General features: G+C 35.3%; 1 protein-coding gene and 1 pseudogene across 2 annotated transcripts in view; one reads left to right on the top strand and one right to left on the bottom strand.

Annotated features, from left to right (window-relative positions):
* PBK (PDZ binding kinase) overlaps positions 1 to 20664 on the top strand; it is a 31396-nt gene that overhangs the window by 3777 nt on the left and 6955 nt on the right. The window contains exons 2-7 of one of the 2 annotated variants that reach the window (XM_007127868.4): positions 1268 to 1345; positions 6374 to 6467; positions 8781 to 8909; positions 10905 to 11047; positions 11732 to 11901; positions 14364 to 14493. In XM_007127868.4, coding sequence (XP_007127930.1) covers positions 1288 to 1345; positions 6374 to 6467; positions 8781 to 8909; positions 10905 to 11047; positions 11732 to 11901; positions 14364 to 14493 — 724 coding nt within the window. In that variant the 5' untranslated portion in view covers positions 1268 to 1287. The remainder of the gene's footprint in view (positions 1 to 1267; positions 1346 to 6373; positions 6468 to 8780; positions 8910 to 10904; positions 11048 to 11731; positions 11902 to 14363; positions 14494 to 20664) is intronic. The other variant, XM_007127869.4, reaches the window with a different exon arrangement.
* LOC102976123 (double homeobox protein A-like) lies at positions 5482 to 6033 on the bottom strand (annotated as a pseudogene).

The raw sequence follows: 20664 nt of genomic DNA, 5'->3' as shown, positions 1-20664 counted from the left end.
ATGGCTCACGGGCCCAGCCACTCCGCGGCATGTGGGATCCTCCCGGACCGGGGCACGAACCCGTGTCCCCTGCATCGGTACGCGGACTCTCAACCACTGCGCCACCAGGGAAGCCCTAGCACAGAGTTTTTAAAGATGCTGTCTATTAAGGGATATTAAGGGCTCTGTGCAACATTTAAGCAAATGTTCTCTCTGCCTCCATGTTTTTTACAGACAATCCAAACAAGCTTATAGACATGTAGGAACAGTTCACTTTATAGTAAATCTAATATGGAACCTAACTTTTTTTAAAAAGAAAAATGAATTTAAATTTTTTAATAAAAAGGATTTTTTAAAGAAATATGTTGCAGAAGAAATAAAAAGCTTGGATTAACTTGCTTGTGTATGCAGTAGGTACATTTTATTTTCAAAAACAATTTTAAAATAATAGCTTATTCAGATACAATTCACATATCATAAAATTCACTCTTTGAAAGTGTACAATTCAGTGGTTTTTGGAATAGAATTGAATATATTAAACCACTACCTAATTTTAGAACATTTTCATCACCCCAAAAAAGAAAGCACACATCCACTAGCAGTCACTCCACATGCTCTCTTCCCCTCAGCCCATAGCAACTACTAATTTATCTTCTGTCTGTGGAGTTGCCTTTTCTGGACATTTTGTATAAAAGCAATCATATATGTGGCCTCTTGTGTCTGGCTTCTTTCACTTAGCATAATGTTTTCAAGTTTCTTTCATGTTGTAGTGTATATTAGTACTACATTCCTTTTTATGACTGAATAATATTCCATATTAGACTATGTACTCTGTTGAATAATATTCTATTGTGTGTATTTTATACCACATTTTGTTTATCCGTTCATCATCTGATAGCTATTTCTGTTTCCTCGTTTTGGCTATTATGAATAATGCTGCTTACATAGCCAATCTCTTAAAAGGATATAAAAGACCTGTTAATAACTACCCCCAGGAAGTGTGGGAGGGTACTAGGTGATTTTTTTTTTTAACCGTGTGCATATATTATTTTTTAACTAAAACAAAATACCCACTATCAGTAATAGCATGACCTTGGGTATGTAATTGTACTTCTCTGGGTTTCAGTTTTCTCATTGTAAATAAAATCAGACTAAATATTTGTCATGGGCTTTTTTAGTTCTCAAATTTTATGTAAATGAGTGATAGTATTACAGGAATTTTTTCTTCATGAATGAAAGATGTATTCTTTATAACTGAAGTGTAACTTTCTCTTTATTTTCATCATAGGACCTTGAGTGATTATTACAATGGAAGAAACCAATAATTTCAAGACACCAAGCAGATTATCTGAAAAAAAGAAATCTGGTAAGATATAAACCTTTCTTCTTTGTTATTGCTATCAGAAATGTCTTTGTATTATTATAGTTTGATCCTTTAATTATTATCTATCACACATGAACAATTTTAGCATAAGTCGTCTTTATATTGTTGATATTAAGAAATAAGACTTCTTTTATAGGCCAGAGTTTGGTCATCTATGAGTTAATTTTATTGACATTCTAACAGATTTGTAGGTTCTCCCTGGTGAGGAACCAACTTAACTTGGACCATTAAGGAACTACTTTACCTTTCTGCCTCTCATACATGGAAAGGTATTTTCCAAGGCAATTCAATGGACAAAGGGTAATCTTTTCAATAAATAAAAACAATTGGATATCCATATGCAAATCAACCCTTAGCTCACATCATATGCCAAAATGGCCAAAATTATAAAATTTCTAGAAGATAACATAAGAGAAAATGTTTTGTGCTTTTAGTATATAGATTTTTGTATATTGACTTTGTGTCCTGCAACCATACTAAACTCACTTATTCTTTGGGGGTAGGAGTTTATTAATTAATTTATTTATTTTTGCTGTATTGGGTCTTCGTTTCTGTGTGAGGGCTTTCTCTAGTTGTGGCAAGCAGGGGCCACTCTTCATGGCGGTGCACGGGCGTCACTCTATCACGGCCTCTCCTGTTGCGGAGCACAGGCTCCAGACGCGTAGGCTCAGTAGTTGTGGCTCATAGGCCTAGTTGCTCCGCAGCATGTGGGATCCTCCCAGACCAGGGCTCGAACCCGTGTCCACTGCATTAGCAGGCAGATTCTCAACCACTGTGCCACCAGGGAAGCCCCTCTATTAGCTTTTTTGTAGATTGCTTAGGATATTGTACATAGTTGGTAATGTAGATGAATAAAGACAGTTTTACTTTTTTTTTCCCAGTCTGTGTTACTTTATTTCTCTTTTCTTTCCTTATGGCACTGGCTCCAGTATATTTTTGAATAAAGAGGTATGAGAAGACATACTTGCCTTGTTCCTAATGAAGTATTATGGTAGATGTAGGTTTTTCCCAGATGCCCTTAATCAGGTTGAGGAATTTTCCTTTTATTCCTGGTTATTATCATGAATGGGTATTGAACTTTGTCAAGTGCTTTTTCAGTATCTGTTCAGATAAAGTTTTCCTTTTTAAACTGTTCATGTGGTAAATTATGTTACTTTTTAAATCTCAAACCAACCTTTCATTCCTGGGGTAAAGCCAATTTGGCCATAATGTATTTTATGTATTGCTTGATTCAATTTGCTAATATTTTCTATGTTCATGAGAGATATTGACTGTATGGAGTGTCTGTCTAGTTTTGATATCAGGGTATTTTGTATTCATAAAGTAAGATGGGAAGTGTTTCCTTCTTTTTCTTGAAGAGTATTTGTAGAAATGACAGTGTTTCTTAACTGGTAGAATTTACCAGGAAAACCATGTGGGCCTGGAGTTTTCTTAGTTGAAAGATTTTAACTGTGACTTCACAGTTAATAGATGTAGGGCTATTCACGTTATCTATTTCTTCCTATGTAAGCTTCGTTAGTGTTTTTTTCAAGGAGTTTGTCTATTCTAAGTTGTCAAAGTTATTGGCATAAAGTTATTTGTGATATACTCTTATTACCCTTCTAATGTTGGTAGGATTTGTAGTGCTATCTCTTTTTTTCATTTCTGGTACTGGTATTTTATATTTTCTTTCTTTCTTTCTTGATCAAGTCTGACTAGAGGTTTATCTATGTTGGTGGATGTTTCATGCACTTGAAAAGATATTTTCTGCTGTTGTTGGGTGCAGTGTTCCATAAGTGTCAATTAGGTTAAGCCTGTTGACTTGTTTATGTTGTTTTGTTCAAATCTGCTGTATCCTTACTGATTTTTCTGTTTACTTATTCTATTACTGAGAGGGGAGAGTCTCCAACTACAATTGTGGATGTGTCTTTTTTATTCAATCCTATCAGTTGTTGCTTTACGTATTTTGAAACTTGTTATTAGGTACCATATACATTTAGGATGGTTATTGTTGTACTCTCTGTTCGTAGTCCACTTTATGTGGTATCAATAGAGCCACCCAGTTTTATTTTGATTAGTGTTTTGATGGTATATGTTTTCCAACCTTTTACTTTTAACATATTTATATCTTTATATTTAAAGTGAGTTTATTATAGACAGCATGTAGTTATGTGTTGTTTTGTTTTTATCCATTCTGACAACTTCTCTCTTTAATTGGAATGTTTAGGCACTAGCGACATGTGGCAATTTAAATTTAGGTTCAAATGAAATAAAATTAAATTACAAATTTACTTCCTTAGTTTTAGTAGCCACATTTCAAGTGCTCAGTAACCACATGTGACTAGTAGCTCCCTTCCTGGACAACACAGATATAGAACATTTTCATCAAGACAGAAAGTTCTATTGGACAACACTGTTCAGACCATTTACATTTAATGTAATTCTGTATGGTTGAATTTAAACCTACTATTTTGCTCTTGTCCCGTAGCTCACTGATGATTTCTTTATTTTTTTTCCTAATCTTTTTCTCAGTGCTTCATTTTTGGTAGTTTCTGTTGCTTCGTCTTAAAATTTAGTTACTTTTCTTCTGCTTCTCTAAGGTGGTGTTCTTATTCATTGTATTTTTCATTCCTTGAAGTTCCATTTGGATCTTTTTTTACATCTTTTTCTTTCCTTGTTATGCTCACATTTTCCTTTACATTATTGAGCATATTTTGGAGATTATATCTTAAGGTTCTTATCTGGTAATTCTATATCACTGCCATTTTGTGGTATGTTTCTATTGGTTTATTTTTCTCCTGAGATGGGCCATATTTTCTTGCTTCTTTCATGCCTGGTAATTTTTTATGGCTGCTGGACATTTAATATTATTGAGTGCTGGATTTTGTTATTCCTTTGAAGGGTGTGTGGTTTTGTTATGGTCCAGTTAGGTTACCTGCACATTAGCTTGTTTCTTTTGAAGTTTGCTCATAAGCTTTGTTCTAAACTTTTTCCATGGGCTAAAATGTAGCTGTACCACTAAGTGTGACTCTTTAGAGGACTTTACTCAATATTCTGTGAGAGTTACCATGCTCTGGCTGATAGTATTGAACTATTCCTAGACCTGTATAATCTCTGGTAATTATTTAACCTATTGCTTGCGTTTGGTGCTTTCCTCAGCTTTGGGGGGTTCTGTCCATTGTATGTGCAGGTAAGTACTTAGCCAAACGCTCAAAGAGAGACCTCTTTTCAGATCTCTGGAGCTTTTTCTCCCACTTTTTGGCTCCCTCTTTAGTTCTCTATTCCACAAATTCTAGCTACTTAAATCTTGTTGACCTCTAATCTCCATCTCCTCAATTTGACAAGGCCTCCGCTGTGTTTCTTTGCACTGCAGCCTGGAAACTGCCTTTAAGCAGTAAGTTAGGTCAATGATAGGACTCACCTCATTTGTTTCTCTTCTCTCAGAGTTTACAGTCTTGCTCTGCCAATTGTCAAGTATCTGAAAACCATTATATCTTGTCAAACTTTCTAGTTGTTCATGGCAAGATGGCAATTCCAGGAGCAGTTGTTCATTAGCAAAAGTAGGACTTCTCTAGCTCATGTTTTTTAATGACTGTATAATACTCTGTAATATAGATATACTATAATTATGACTCTAATGATGAATACTTAGGCTTTTTTGTCTTTTTGCAACCACAAAAGCACATCCCGATATTCACATGTATATGCATGCATATATGATAGTAAATAGTTTAGGCTTTGTGGGCCACATAGGAACCCTATTGTTATATTCTTCTTTTTTTTATGATTTTTGCCTGAATCAGTCATTACTATGATGGCTGAAGAATGATATTAAAAAGTTTATTTTATTGTCCTTGAAATATGCTGAACTCTGGATCCAGGCTAAGTCAGTAGGGCTGCGTGGTGCCTTATATCTGTCACTGCTTCCTGAAGTCCTGTTTACCGTCTCCAAAAGGCTCAGCTCCTGGAGAAGCTGGAGGTGTGTTTAGAAGGATATGTTCCCAGGAAGAGAGAGAGGTTTGGAGGTCCAGACTGATGACAATCAAGTACACTGAATCTGTCTCTCTGTTCCCCTGTTCTGGCTCCAGAGAAATAAGACAGTCACTAGTGAGATTGGTGCCATTCTGTGTAGTTACTTTCTATACTTTGAATTTTCTCAACTCAGAGACATCTTGTCCCTGGTTTTGTCTTTGTTCTAAGGCCTCCTCAATTTCTCTTTTTTTCTGGACATGGAATCTAGATCTTCGATTTTGAAACCAGAATTGAACTCTTGACTCTAGAACCCTGGTTTCTTTAGCAAGTTGCTCTCTGGAATCAATCCCACGATAATGGTTGTCCATAAATGCCTTGATAAGGGTGTGTAATTGAGAGGAGTGTAGCTGATATGACACTGTTTGTCTTTTCTACTTTGAATCTTCTTTCAGGGTGATCTTGGCCTTGGCTTGATTCTAAGTCCTACTCAGGTTCTGATCTTTTCTGGAATCAGTTCCTAGCTCTTTGATTCTGAAACCAAATCTGTATTCTAGACTCTTCAGTGTTATTAAAGCAAGTCTTCGTTTGGTAGCATAACCTGGATAAGTTTTTTGGTTGAAAACATTGATGAGGATTTTCAGTTGATCTTCTGTGAATTTGGTGCAGCTGTGTCTACACTTCGTTGCCATGGTGTTGTTTGGAGAGTTGTCTTGGGCCATGTTGGAAGAGAGTCATGAAATCTAAGGACTTGACCAAGAGACCGTCTTTATCTATTTTTTAACAACGCTTTTAAAATGTAAAAATCGATTCTTAGCTTGTGAGCCATACAAAAACAGGCCGTTTACTGACCCTGCTTTAGTGTTACTGTCAGATCTAGCTCTAAAAGTAGACTTGGTCAAAGGGTATCCATTTAAAATTAGGATAGATAGTGTCAAATTGCTTTCCAAGACTTTGCCAGTTAATACTCTTTAAGAATAATATATTGAGAATGTTAGGATGCATTTGTAGACGTCTTTTCAAATACTAATTTTATCTTTTATTTCTCTTTCTGACGTTTAGCATTGTGTTTAACTCCATGCATAAATATTCCTGCCTCTCCGTTTATGCAGAAGCTTGGCTTTGGTACTGGGGTAAATGTCTACCTCATGAAAAGGTGAGTATAAGATTTCAGATGAATGTTTTTACATGGAACCATAGTTCCACTGTACTTGGAGACAAAAAGGAATATGAAAATTCAAATATTTAGATTTGGGGTATGTTCATAACTTTTCCAGAGCTTTGCCTGGTATACTTTTCTCCTAGCTTCCTCCTGATGGATTATTAAAGGAGATGTAATTTACCTTGTAATTTTTCCTTGGCTTGTTTAAGAAGGGAAGAGGACAGAGGAGAGGGGTTCCTGTGTGATACCAGTGTTGGGGGATATCAGTGATTATTAATCCCTACTATCTGGAGAATTGCCTTCTCAAGATATTCTCTTCTAAAGAAGTAAAAGTTTTTTTATTTCTTATGTCATCATTGTTAAGTAAGAAGGACAAATATGTGATTTTAAAGTAGGAAAACCGTATTAAAAGAAAAATGAAATAGAATAGGGGCTAATAGCTAATAATATTACACATGACAACAAACACATTTTATTAAAAGTTGTTTGTTTTATTCATTACTCTGTACCTATTTTCATGTTTATTAAGTGGCAAACAATTAAGCCATTATGTATTGCTTAATGTGTTCTCGGAATCAGCCTGACTAGTCCAACCCAGCACGTCATTAGCTTCTCTAGGTTTATATTGTTTCCGAATAGAAATACTGTAATAAAAAGCTAATGAATTGAGAATAGCATAGCAGTTATATATAAGTGGGTATTCTTGAAGCATTTTTGCAGTTTAAACAACCCCTTTGTGTGTTTGTATGCTGTAAGTTTTGTGAACTTTCATTTTTTTAATGTCTAATACTCTTGTCTAAGTTATTTTGAAAGAAAAAATTCCTCACAGGTTCATGGCTAGTCTCATTTTTCTCCCTTTTAAAAAATATTTTTAAAAAGTAAGTGAGTTGTTAACAAAGTTATACTGTATGTGACTTAATTAGGAAGCTTCAGGTGACTGATTGAAAATAGCAGTTTCTGCCTGAGCCTCCCAGTCTTCAGGGTGGCCCTGTTAGCTTGGGATTTTCCTTTACCGGTAGCCTAGAGATTTCCTTTGCTTCTCTGGTGAACTGGATCCTCTGTTTTTCTGTATCTCACGTCTTAGTATTTCTTGGTTTACATCTCATTTTGGTTGAGAACATTTGGTAGTGCCCCATGAAAAGATGCACAGAAGATATATTTTTGAGAATTTGCATTTCTAAAAACGTTCGCATTTTACCCTCATACTTGAATGGCCTTTTTTGTTTTTCTGGGTTATAATTCTCATTCAGAAGTACTTTTCCTCTAGAATTTTGAGGACATTGTTCAAGTGTTGCTGTTGAGAATTCTGAAGCCCTCCTGACTACTGATTCTTTTTATGTATCTGTTCTATGTTATCTGTTCCTCCCACTGTAATTTCACAATGACATGCATGGGTGTGGGCCTCTTGGAAACTGAAAATTCCTGTTCTTAAATTTTTGAGAAATCATTTTTTTAAATTACTTTGCTGATCATTTTACCCGTTTTTCATTTTTTTTTAGTTAATTAATTAATTAATGGCTGTGTTGCGTCTTCATTGCTGCATGCAGGCTTTTGTTGCGGCAAGCAGGGGCTACTCTTCGTTGCGGTGCGGGGGCTTCTCATTGCGGTGGCTTCTCGTTGTGGAGCATGGGCTCTAGGCATGCGGGCTTCAGTAGTTGTGGCACGCGGGCTCAGTATGTGGTGCACAGGCTCAGTAGTTGTGGCTCACAGCCTCTAAAGAGCAGGCTCAGTAGTTGTGGCCACGGGCTCCACGGCATGTGGGGTCTTCCCAGACCAGGGCTCGAACCCGCATCCCCTGCGCCGGCAGGCAGATTCTTAACCACTGCGCCACCAGGGAAGCCCCATCACCCCTGTTTTTCTGTTCTCTGTCTTGGAGCTCCTATTATTTGGATGTTGGATTTACTGGACTGATCTCTGATCTACCTTTATTTTATTTATTTTTTTGGTCTGTTTTTCTATTTTCTCTTTCTCTTTTTGTTCTATTTTCTGGGAGATTTCCCCAACTTCATCTTCTGATACTTCCATTGAGTTTTTCATTTTTGTCTATGTTGTTTTTAATTAATTATCTGAAAGTTTTCCTTTTTAAGATGGCATCCTTAGTCTTGTGGGGATGCTAGACATGTTGTATATCTTGATCTGGATGTTGATAACACAGGTATATACACGTGTGAAAGCTCACTGAGCATTTAGGGTGCATTTGGTCATGAATTACTATGTTCCTGTATGGTTCACAGGTTCACAGGTTCTCAACTATGTCAGTCAACCTTAGGCTAAAGACCCTCTCCTCTGCTTTTTCCCCTTTCAAAGCCAGTCTTCCATCTTCAGAAGCTGGGGGATACAGGATGGGCGACTGCCTGCTGATACAGAATTGAGGATCGTATCTAGGAATGCACCTGCTTTTAAAACAACTTTCAAGAAGTTCATTGGGCCTGTTAAGTCAGTTACTTTCAACTGCTTTTCAAGCTTCCGAGACTTTGTTGCTGTTGTCTCTGCTTCATTATTTCCATCCTTGTCAGTCGGTGTATGTCTTAAAATATTCATTTGTTTTTATTTTAGAGGTGCCTGAGAGGGATCAAAATTATATGTGTATGTTCAGGCTATCATTTCAATTCAGAAGTCTACATTTTTTACTGTCAAATTTGCATTGCTAGATAAAACGCAATATAGTTGTGATGTATTATTATTTTTTAATAAATGGATGGGTTCATTTTACTATTTGTTTAGAATATTTGCATCTCTGATATAAGTGAAATTAGCTTGTGATTTTTCCTTTTCCTTTCCTTTTTCCTTATGATGTTCCTTGTCCCTGTTTGATTTTTTTATTAAGGTTATATTAGACTCATAGTCCCTTTTCATTCAGTTCCCTGGAACAGTTTGTGTGGGATTGAATAATGTGTTCCGTTAAAATTTAGTAAACTCACCTATGAAATTATCTAGGTTTTGTGTTTCTTGAGGGAAAATTTTAAACTCTTGATTCCATTTCTTCTTTTATCAGTTTTCTTAGATTTTAAAAGCAAATTTGTCCATTTTGTCTTTTAAATATATTGGCCTTAAAAGTTTTAGTATTTATTCACTTATATATTTTAAAATCTCTCTGAATATGTCCCCATTTTTGTTTGCAATATTATTTGTGTCTCCTTTTGTTTTTTTCCTTGTGCAATCTCAACAGAAATTTGCCTGTTTTATTAGTGTTTTAGTGAACCAACTTTTAACTTGGCAAAGTTTTATTCAGATTTTGTAAATACATTCTTGTCATTCTGTAAGTTAGGATATGTTATGGAAAAGGTGAAGATGGACTTGCTCACTGAATTCTAAGTAATCGAGAGCTATGGGGTACCCCTTGAAACTTGAAAAATATATTTTTCATATTAAAATGAGATGGAAGAGGTATCCCCAAATGCTATTGTTATCTAAAACTGGAGGTTTAAGAATAATTTAGATAAACTTATGCATGATAGATATATATGAATTAAGAAATCTAGTGATCCTTTGAATACGTGTTTTTTGATTTTAAACAGAGGTCCTGCAATCATAGAGCTGTGCTTATGAGGTAGTACAGAGCTAAATGGGCTCTTGGTTCAATCTATTGTTTTACCTTCTTATGGTTGAACTTTTAATCTTTAACTTTTGAGGCTCTTTAACTAGCTTTTGTGCCCATATGCTGCATACACTTTGTCCTTTGTAATTTGCCATACTCATAAACTCCTACCTTACCAGGTGAACAAACCTTTCCCTGACTTCGTTTTACCTGTTTGTTTATTGAGGCCTCAAAACATTTATACCTTAAATATTCTTAAAACAGCTGAATCTTCCTAGAAAACAGAAATTTACATTTTTTACTTATTTTTATGTTTATTATTATCTCCCTAAACACATGTATATGGTGAGAGGTATATAAGATGAATTGCTAAGTCTGTTAGAGGCACAATATTTGTTGGTGAAGAGCAGTCTGTTATTCTTTGCATGGTTATATATGAGCCAAATGTATATCTTCTTTAGATTGTTTCTTAGATATTAGTGTTTATTACTTTAACATTCTGTAACTCATATTTGGTACATATAGTTAAATGCTTTTTGAGTAGTTGGTAGTTTGACATGCTTGAATGAAAAAATTAGAAAATACTATAGTAATTTTGAAGTTTAAAATTTATAACATTTCATCTTTTTCCTTTTAGTTTTCTCTTTTTAACCCTTCCCTTCCAGTAATAGATATCAGACTTCTCTTGTAATCAATAGATTTATCAGATATAAGTACCCAATTAAAGAGGATGTATAACAGAAGTGTTGATAGCCTAAAATATTTTAACTATTTTTTTTTAAAAAACAACAAATTATGAAGTCCTTTTCAAAATTTGGAAGTTCTTATTAGTCATTTGAAATATATTATGGTTATTAATCTTTCTGTACATTTTTGATTAATTATTTTTTAAGATCTCCAAGAGGTTTGTCTCATTCTCCTTGGGCTGTGAAAAAGATTAATCCTAGATGTAATGATGATTATCAGAGTATGTATCAAAAGAGACTAACTGATGAAGCTAAGATTTTGAAAAGCCTTAATCATCCAAACATTATAGGTAAGTTTAGATTTATTTGGTAACAGTATCTGGCATAGTATTCTGTTTATCCAGAAATGGTTTATATAATATCTTAACTGGTTTCACTAATAAAAATGAAGAGGGTAGTGATGGAGTTTGGCAAGAATCAAATTAAGGTGAACATTCTAAAATAAAAATTAGTGGGAATTCCCTGGAGGTCCAGTGGTTAGGACCCTGTGCTTGTACTGCAGGGGGTACCGGTTCAATCCCTGGGCGGGGAACTAAAATCCTGCAAGCCGTGCGGCTTGGCCAAAAAAAAAAAAAAAAATTAGTGTATATTTTTAGATGCTTAAGTATATATTTAAAACTTCATGGGAGTACATATAGTCATTTATGGTGCTGGTACTATGGAGAATTCAGGAATGTAATATGATATTCATTTATGTAATTTCCTTATTTTCATTTTTAATGTAAGTAGGGCTGGTGAAACCATTACATTTAGGAAGGCATTGAGTATTAAAAAATATCTCAATTTGTGATACTATTGGCAAACACTGAAGGCATTTAAAATTAGATCTACTGAATGAGTTTTGTAAATAATAGCTATTTCATTTTATATTTGACAGTGTTAATCCAGATCTGTATTCGGTCACATTACTGTAAAAAACTGAAATACTGTTGTTCTTCCCTATTCCAGTAAGAAAATGTCATGTTTTCTTTAAGGTTACCGTGCTTTCACTAAAGCTAGCGATGGTAGTCTATGTCTTGCTATGGAATACGGAGGTGAAAAGTCTCTGAATGACTTAATAGAAGAACGAAATAGAGATAGCCGAGATCCTTTTCCAGCAGCCATAATTTTAAAAGTTGCTTTGAATATGGCAAGAGGGTTAAAGGTAACTATGCTATTATATATATACATATTTTTTTTTAAGATTTATTTATTATCTATTTATTTATTTTTGGCTGCGTCGGGTCTTAGTTGTGGCACACGAGATCTTTGTTGAGACATGCGGGATCTTTCATTGCAGCGGGTGGCCTTCTCTCTAGTTGTGGCATGCGGGTTTTCTCTTCTCTAGTTGTGGCCTGTGGGCTCCAGGGCACGTGGGCTCTCTAGTTGAGGCGTGAGCTCAGTAGTTGTGGCCTGCTGACCTAGTTGCCCCGCAGCATGTGAGATCTTAGTTCCCTGACCAGGGATTGAACCTGCGTCCCCTGCATTGTAAGGCGGATTCTTCACCACTGGACGACCAGGGGAATCCCATGCTATTATATTTTAAATGACTTTTGTGGGACCTGAAGAAACGAAATACTTTATTTATTTATTATTTACAATGTTGTGTTTAATTTCTGCTGTACATCAAAGTGACTCAGTTATACTTATATATTCTTTTTCATTATGGTTTATCATAGGATATTGAATATAGTTCCCGGTGCTATACAGTAGAACCTTGTTATTTATCCATCCTATATATAATAGTTTGCATCTGCTAGTCCCAAACTCCCAAGCCTTCCCTCCCCTACCCAGCCTCCCCCCTGGCAACCACAAGTCTGCTCTCTATATTTGTGAGTCTGTGTATACCTTGTAAATAAGTTCATTTGTGTAATATTTTAGATTCCACATATAAGTGATAATCATATGGTATTTGTCTTTCTCTTTCTGACTTACCTAGTATGATAATCTCTAGGTCCATCCATGTTGCTACAAATGGCATTATTTCATTCTGATTCACAATTTTTAAAACTTCCCCATGGAAGAAATCTCCAAATTCAGACAGTTTCACTGGGGAATTCCACCAAAGAATTAAAGATGACTCAACATGAATTCTAAACAAGAAGAGAAGGAAACTCTTCACGATCCATTCATATGTATGTGTGTGTGTGTGTGTGTGTGTGTGTGTGTGTGTGTATACACATCTTCTTTATCCATTCATCTGTTGATGAACAGATACTAATATACCTAATTACAAGGTGGAATTTTTTTCCCAAAGAGGGAGTTGCTTTAAGTTAAAGTCTTTATAGAATCTCTCACATTGAAGAGTGCACTGTTTATTTATTTTGATAAGCAAAGTATTGTTAGAGGCCTTCACACCTTCACATAGCCTTAAATAACCCAAGTCAGGAAGTTTTGCTTATAGAGATTGCGTGTTAGATTTAGTTAAATGGACTAATATATTTAAAACAAATTTAGTCATTATTCCTGGGGGTGTACTCTAACCCTCTGTTGCTATAAACAAGCCTTTCAAAGATTTTTTTGGTGGGATATTAAGTTTTGGACATGGTGAATATACATCTATAGGTCAAGTGAAAAAAGTGCTCTCAATGTTATGTAAACAAATTATTGTGCCTTTGAGTAGACATACTGTAAGAAATAAGTAAGAGATAAAAAGAATTCTGTATCCTAAATAACTTAAGTAATTATGGCTCCAGAAAATTGTTGAATGACTCAAAAAACAGATTATGTAATGATACTGATGTCAGAGTTGCATGTTAAGGATTCAAATAAAGTTGTTTCATGAGATGTGAAACTGGAAAAAGGCAATATTTCTAAATATATATTTTAATATGTGTATAGAAAAACTGATTTTAAATAGGTAGGATGAACTAAATTAATAATTTGAATTATTTAATAAATAATTATTTTAAATGTGTATAATGGAATTAATAAATTACATTATAAATATATTTGAGCATATTCAATTTATGGTCAGCAACATTTAAATTAAGCACAGTAAGTGTTCCAAGTTAAATACCAAGAATTGTTTCTGTATCATTTTCAGGCCCTGCTCACAGTAGATGCCCAAATGCTGATGAATGAAAAAATAACAGTTTTGCAGGACATTTTTTATTATGGATGAATATCATCACTTGTCAATTCTAAGAAAGAGTTAATGTGTAAAACAAAATATAGTCTTAGATTACATTACTCCTTCTTCATCTGCTTGTGAATTATTTGTAGCATTGTCTCAACAATTTGTTTGAGGAAACCCTGTGTCATTGTGAAGATTACAGAATTATTTCTAAAAATTACTAGCCTCAAGTAAAATTGTAGTATATTTTGAAATCTGCAGTAGCATTTTTGATGTAAAAGTATGTAGGGTGGGTTTGAAAATTAAAAGTTAGCTTATCTATAAATAGACATCAGTTTCCAAAGACTCCTTCAGATTTCTGGTCAGTATAGCAGACCAAGATAGCTTGGGATGGTCCCTTCTCTAGCTTTGAATAATTTGAAATGATGAACAGATATAAGCCTATAGGTTAGGAAGGGCATTCAAGTTGTTATTTTTGTTTGAGAGTTATCATATTTTAAAAATTAGTTTGTATTTTTTGCTCAGATGTGTTAAATTTTCCACTATTTTAGTATTTGCACCAAGACAAGAAACTGCTTCATGGAGATATAAAGTCTTCGAATGTTGTTATTAAAGGTGATTTTGAAACAATTAAAATCTGTGATGTAGGAGTCTCTCTACCATTGGATGAAAATATGACCGGTAAGTAGAATTCTAATTTTAAAAAAAAAATAAATTTATTTATTTGTTTTTATTTTTGGCTGTGTTGGGTCTTTGTTGCTGCATGTGGGCTTTCTCTAGTTGTGGTGAGCAGGGGCTACTCTTCGTTGCGGTGTGCAGGCTTCTCATTGCGATGGCTTCTCTTGTTGTGGAGTACAGGCTCTAGGTGCGGGGGCTTCAGTAGTTGTGGCGCAGGGGCTCAGTTGCTCTGCAGCATGTGGGATCTTCCCGGAGCAGGGTTCGAACCCACGTCCCCTGCGTTGGCAGGCGGATTCCCAACCACTGCGCCACCAGGGAAGTCCCAAGAATTCTAATTTTAAAAATTGCTTTTATACACTATTTAAATTTCTAATTTTTACATATGTAAAAAGGTAATAAGTTCACATTCTTCAAAAATCAAAAACTATGAATAAAAAGTGTACAATTAAAAAAAAATCCCTTCTTTTATTTATGTCTCTCTTCTACTCAGCCTTTAGCCCTTTCTTGCCACACACACAGTATAAATTATTTGTTTCTCATTAGTATATATTTTAATTGAAGAAATGTGGGAAACTATTTCTAACCTGGATTGGGATTTTTTTTTTTTTTTCCGGTACGCGGGCCTCTCACTGTTGTGGCCTCTCCCGTTGCGGAGCACAGGCTCCGGACGCGCAGGCTCAGCGGCCATGGCTCACGGGCCCAGCCGCTCCGCGGCACGTGGGATCCCCCCGGACCGGGGCACGAACCCATGTCCCCTGCATCGGCAGGCGGACTCTCAACCACTATGCCACCAGGGAAGCCCTGGATTGGGATTTTTAAGTGGTAAAAGATCTGGGAATAGAAAACAAAATTTTTATAAGGTTTTGTAAAGGAATTCATTTAGCATCAGCATAGTGACAAGATTTGGGAAACTGCTAGAAGAAACTGGAGTGGGAGTAGGAAAGAAGGGTGCTAATTAAGGCCTGTCTTCTGCTTTTTGCCCCTTGGCCCACTGCACCTCATTCTTCTCTCTTTATTGTGAATACTGACCATTCTCTTCTCAGGGTATTTAAGATATGTTCTTTCTTTTTTTAATTTTTTAAATACCTTCTTCGAATATTGTTTTCCATTATGGTTTATCATAGGATATTGAATATAGTTCCCTGTGCTATACAGGAGGACCTTGTTGTTTATCCATCCTCTATATAAAAGCTTGTATCTGCTAACCAGAACCTCCCACTCCATCCCTCCCCCAAGCCCCTCCCCCTTGGCAACCACCAGTCTGTTCTCTATGTCCATGATTCTGTTTCATAGATAGGTTCATTTGTCTCATTTTAGATTCCACATATAAGTGATATCATATGGTATTTGTCTTTCTCTGACTTACTTCACTTAGTATGATAATCTCTAGTTGCATCCATGTTGCTGCAAATTAGCCCATTTCTGTTTTGTAAATATGTTCATTTGTATCATTTCTTTTTAGATTCTGCATACAAGCAATATCATATGATATTTCTCTTTCTCTGTCTGATTTACTTCACTCAGTATGACAATCTCTAGGTCCATCCATGTTGCTGCAAATGGTATTATTTCATTCTTTTTCATGACTGAGTAGTATTCCATTGTATGTATATATATATATATATATATATATATATATATATATATACACACCACATCTTCTTTATCCATTCATCTGTTGATGGACATTTAGGTTGTTTCCAGGTATTGGCTATTGTGAATAGTGCTGCTGTGAACATAGGGGTGCATGTATCTTTTTGAATTATAGTTTTGTCTGGATATATGCCCAGAAGTGGGATTGCTGGATCCTAATGGTAATTCTATTTTTAGTTTTCTGAGGAACCACCATACTGTTTTCCACAGTGGCTGCACCAACTTACATTCCCACCAGCAGTGTAGGAGGATTCCATTTTCTCCACACCCTCTCCAGCATTTATTTGTACACTTTTTAATGATGGCCATTCTGACCAGTGTGAGGTGGTACCTCATTGCAGTTTTGATTTGCATTTCTCTAATAATTACTGATGTTGAGCATATTTTCATGTTCCTATTGGCCATCTGTATTTCTTCTTTGGAGTAATGTCTATTTAGGTCTTCTGCCCATTTTTCTATTGTTTGTTTTATTGTTGTTGAGTTGTATGAGCTGTTTGGATATTTTGGAAACTAATCCCTTGTCATTCACATCGTTTGCAAATATTTTCTCCTATTCTGTAGGTTGTCTTTTTGTTTTGTTTTTGGTTTCCTTTGCTGTACAAAAGCTTGTAAGTTTGATTAGGTCCCATTTATTTTTGTTTTTATTTCTGTTGCCTTGGGAGACTGACCTAAGAAAACATTGGTACGATTTATGTCATAGAATGTCTTGCCTATGATCTCTTCTAGGAGTTTTATGGTGTCTTGTCTTATGTTTAAGTCTTTAAGCCATTTTGAGTTTATTTTTGTGAATGGTGAGCGGGTGTGACAGGGTGCGGCTGTACAGCTTCCCCAATACCACTTGCTGAAGAGACTGTAGGGAATTTAAGATATGTTCTTGATGAGAAACAAAAACAAAAAAGCAAAAGCCTTAAAGAGAAAGCCTCTGCTTTCAACATATTATTTAATAAATAATATTTAAATTTACCTCTTTATATAAATATAAGGTAGAGGGAAGGCTAATGATACTGTTTCGAACTTATGTACATCTTAATTTCTAGTTAAAGTCTACAAGTTGAATTGAAGGAAAAAGCCAAGAGAAATAGATTGACTTTATAATGATGTCTGTAATCATTAATAAAGATAGAACTGTCATGAACCCTTAGGCTAAATAACTGGTACAAGGTTGAAACTTCAGCAAATAAAAGGAGAAATTGTCAAAAAGAATAAAAATAAGATATTTTAAGCATAATTTTCTCAGTCCTTAACAGATCTAATAGACAAAACTAAGATGTAGAAGATCTGAGTAAATAATAAGTTCAATCTCTATGCATTAGAATATTTATCAAAATTGACCATATACTAGTTAGGTTACAAAAGCAAATCTCAGATTACAAAAAGTAGAAATAGACTAAAGGTTAACATTCATTATCCTCAGTGCTATAAATATAGAAATTGGTAGTATAGTTGGAAACAAAAATTCAGGAATTTAATATAATTGTATATAGTTCTTGGCCAAAAGAAGTGAAATTCCAGTTACACGCTATTTAGGAAATAATGAGAATGTAAGAACGAATCAAAACCTATTTGATATGGTCAAAAGTACTCAAAGAAAAAAATTTTCATTATTTAACCTTTATGAAATTGAGTATTCAACTGAAATCAGAAAAAAAAATGAAGCCCTAAAAGAAAGGAGAAATTAATGAATGAGAAAATCTATAAATTCTATAATATCCCAATATGATCTATGTTATCGTAGAACATTTCAAAGAGAATGTAAAGTTTATCCTTGAGGATACATGTTCAAACACAGCCAGGAAAATTCTGTGAAAGAATGTTAGTAGGAATTTTCCTGACCAGATGTTAAGTATTATAAAGCTATAGTAATTAAAGCCGTGATACTCATGCCAAACTAGGCAGAAAATTTTAACATAAGAGTCAAGAGATGGGCTTCCCTGGTGGCGCAGTGGTTAAGAGCCCGCCTGCCGATGCAGGGCACACGGGTTCGTGCCCCGGTCCGGGAAGATCCCACATGCCGCGGAGCGGCTGCGCCCGTGAGCCATGGCCGCTGAGCCTGCGCGTCCGGAGCCTGTGCTCCACAATGGGAGAGGCCACAACAGTGAGAGGCCCGCGTACCGCAAAAAAAAAAAAAAAAAAAAAAAAAGAGTCAAGAGATAGTTCCCAAATATATAAAATTTGTTATATGATAAAGGTGACATTTTTGTATTAGTGAGAAGGAGGTAGTTGAGTCAGTAAATGATGGTATCTGGTCATTTTAGAGAAAGTTGTTTTCTATCCTCACACTCTAATCCCTGTAGATCAAAGATTTTTTTAAAAAAGTAGCAGAAAAAATTGTTGGTAAATATTTCCTTAATGTTGGGCTTGAGAAGGGCACCAGAGGTAGAAACCATTTTTTTTTAAAAAAGTCATGACTATTGAAAATTCTTTGAAAAATTTCTGTATGTTAGTATGAGCAACAGTATAGATTAATATACTCTCATACACAACGTAGAAGTTGCAATTGGTGTATCATTCAGGTTAAGATAAGTTTTGCTATGGTAACATAGACCCTCAAAAACCTCAGTGTCTTAAACCAAGGCTTATTATTCAAGCTACATGTCCATTAGGGCTGTGTTCCATGTCATTTGCACGTTAGGACCTAAGCTGCTAGGACATCCACTATATGGAATACTGCCATCGTTGTGTGGAAGGTAAAAAAAAACTCTAGAGCTGCACTGTCCACTACAGTAGCCACTAGCTATGTATGGTTGTTTAAATTAATTAATACTTAAAATTTTTAAAAATTCATTTTCTCAGCCACTTTAGGCACATTTCAAGTACTCAGTAGCTATGTGTGGTTAGTGGCTACCATATTGGACAATGCAGATACAGAACATTTTTATCATCACAGAAAGTTCTGTTGGACAGTGCCACCCTAGAAAGTCTTGCACTAACAATTAAATGCTCCAGCTTAGAATTGACACAGGTCACTTCTTTCATAAGTCACTGACTAGAACTAGTCAAATGGCTTCACCCAGCCATGACAAGCCAGAAAGTGTGGTCCTTCTGTGTGTCGAGAAGGTGGTCCTTCTGTGCGTGTAGAAGTGGAGAGCATGAACTGCTTGATGTACAGCACTAGTAACTACCACAGTGGTGTAGCCTTTTCAGAGGGCAGTTGGAAATACGTATTTCTCTAAAAAACAAAACCCTTAAAAATGTTTATGCCCTTCGATCCTGTAATTTCATTTCCGAGAACACATTCCAAAGAAATAATTGGGCAGTGCAGGTATTTTTTTACAATAACCTGGTATATTAATTTCTGGAAAAGTCAAAAGCTAGAACTAGGCTTATAGAAGAAATAGAGTTGGTACAGGAGAATCAAAACCCATGCAACCTTGAAAACAAAGCAATACCCAAAACAGTAACAATCCTAGTAAAAATACACCTTAGATCTTCACTGGCACGCAGTATCATTCAGTGTTGTGTAGCCACGAACCCTGGGTTTGTGCTTCCTTGAAGGTAAATATGAGGGTGTTTATTTTCAATAGATACTTTTCATTAAAATTAAAAATTTGATCTGGCTTTTTCAATAAAAAAGTATCATATCACTTACATGTGGAATCTAAACAATAAACTAGTGAATATCACAAAAAAAGAAACAGACTCACAGATCTAGAGAACAAACTAGTGGTTACCAGTGGTGAGAAGGAAGGGAGGAGAGGCAAGATAAGGGTAGCGAATTAAGAGGTACAGACTACTATGTATAAAATAAATAAGCTACAAGGATATGTTGTACACAGGAAGTATAGCCAATATTTTATAGTAACTATAAATGGAATATAACCTTTAAATATTGTGAATCACTGTGTTGTGTACCTGAAATTTATATAATATCGTACATCAACTATACCTCAATAAAAAATTATGATAATAACAAAAAAGTATTTATAATGTTTGGGGGAAATGTCTTGGCAGCTCTTTTACCTGCAGTCTCAGCTTCACCAGATAGTTTATTGTTATAGTCAGCACAGCAGTTCTTAAAGCAGTGCTCTGAGGGAAGGCGTTTCTGCGGGCTAAGGCTTTTTCTTTGTGAGGAAGTTTACTCCTAATCACTTAAAAGATAACATTAACATGCTGGGGGAAAAAAAATCACATAATTAATCTTTTTTACTAGTTGTGTATGAGCTAATTTGTGTTAGAAAAAAAATACACATTGTACCAGAACAGATTTTGGAAGAATGTAAGAGAATGTCCATCAATAAGGAAGGGATGATGTTATTTATTGTACCACCACACAATAGAATACCATATATCCATTAAAATTATATAGGTTTACATTTGTTGGCATGGAAATATATCTAAATATGTTAAGTGAGATGAACAGATGATAAAATAGCACCTAAAGTATGTATTTACATACACATTAAGAGAAGTTTAAAAAATACTAAATTTTTTAAAGTTTTGTGTTTTTTTTTTTTTTTTTCGGTACGCGGGCCTCTCACTGCTGCGGCCCCTCCCGCCACGGAGCACAGGCTCCGGACGCGC

The sequence above is a fragment of the Physeter macrocephalus genome, chromosome 9, assembly GCF_002837175.3.
Source record: "Physeter macrocephalus isolate SW-GA chromosome 9, ASM283717v5, whole genome shotgun sequence".
NCBI lineage: Eukaryota > Metazoa > Chordata > Mammalia > Artiodactyla > Physeteridae > Physeter > Physeter macrocephalus.
This window is presented reverse-complemented; position numbering and strand designations above follow the sequence as displayed.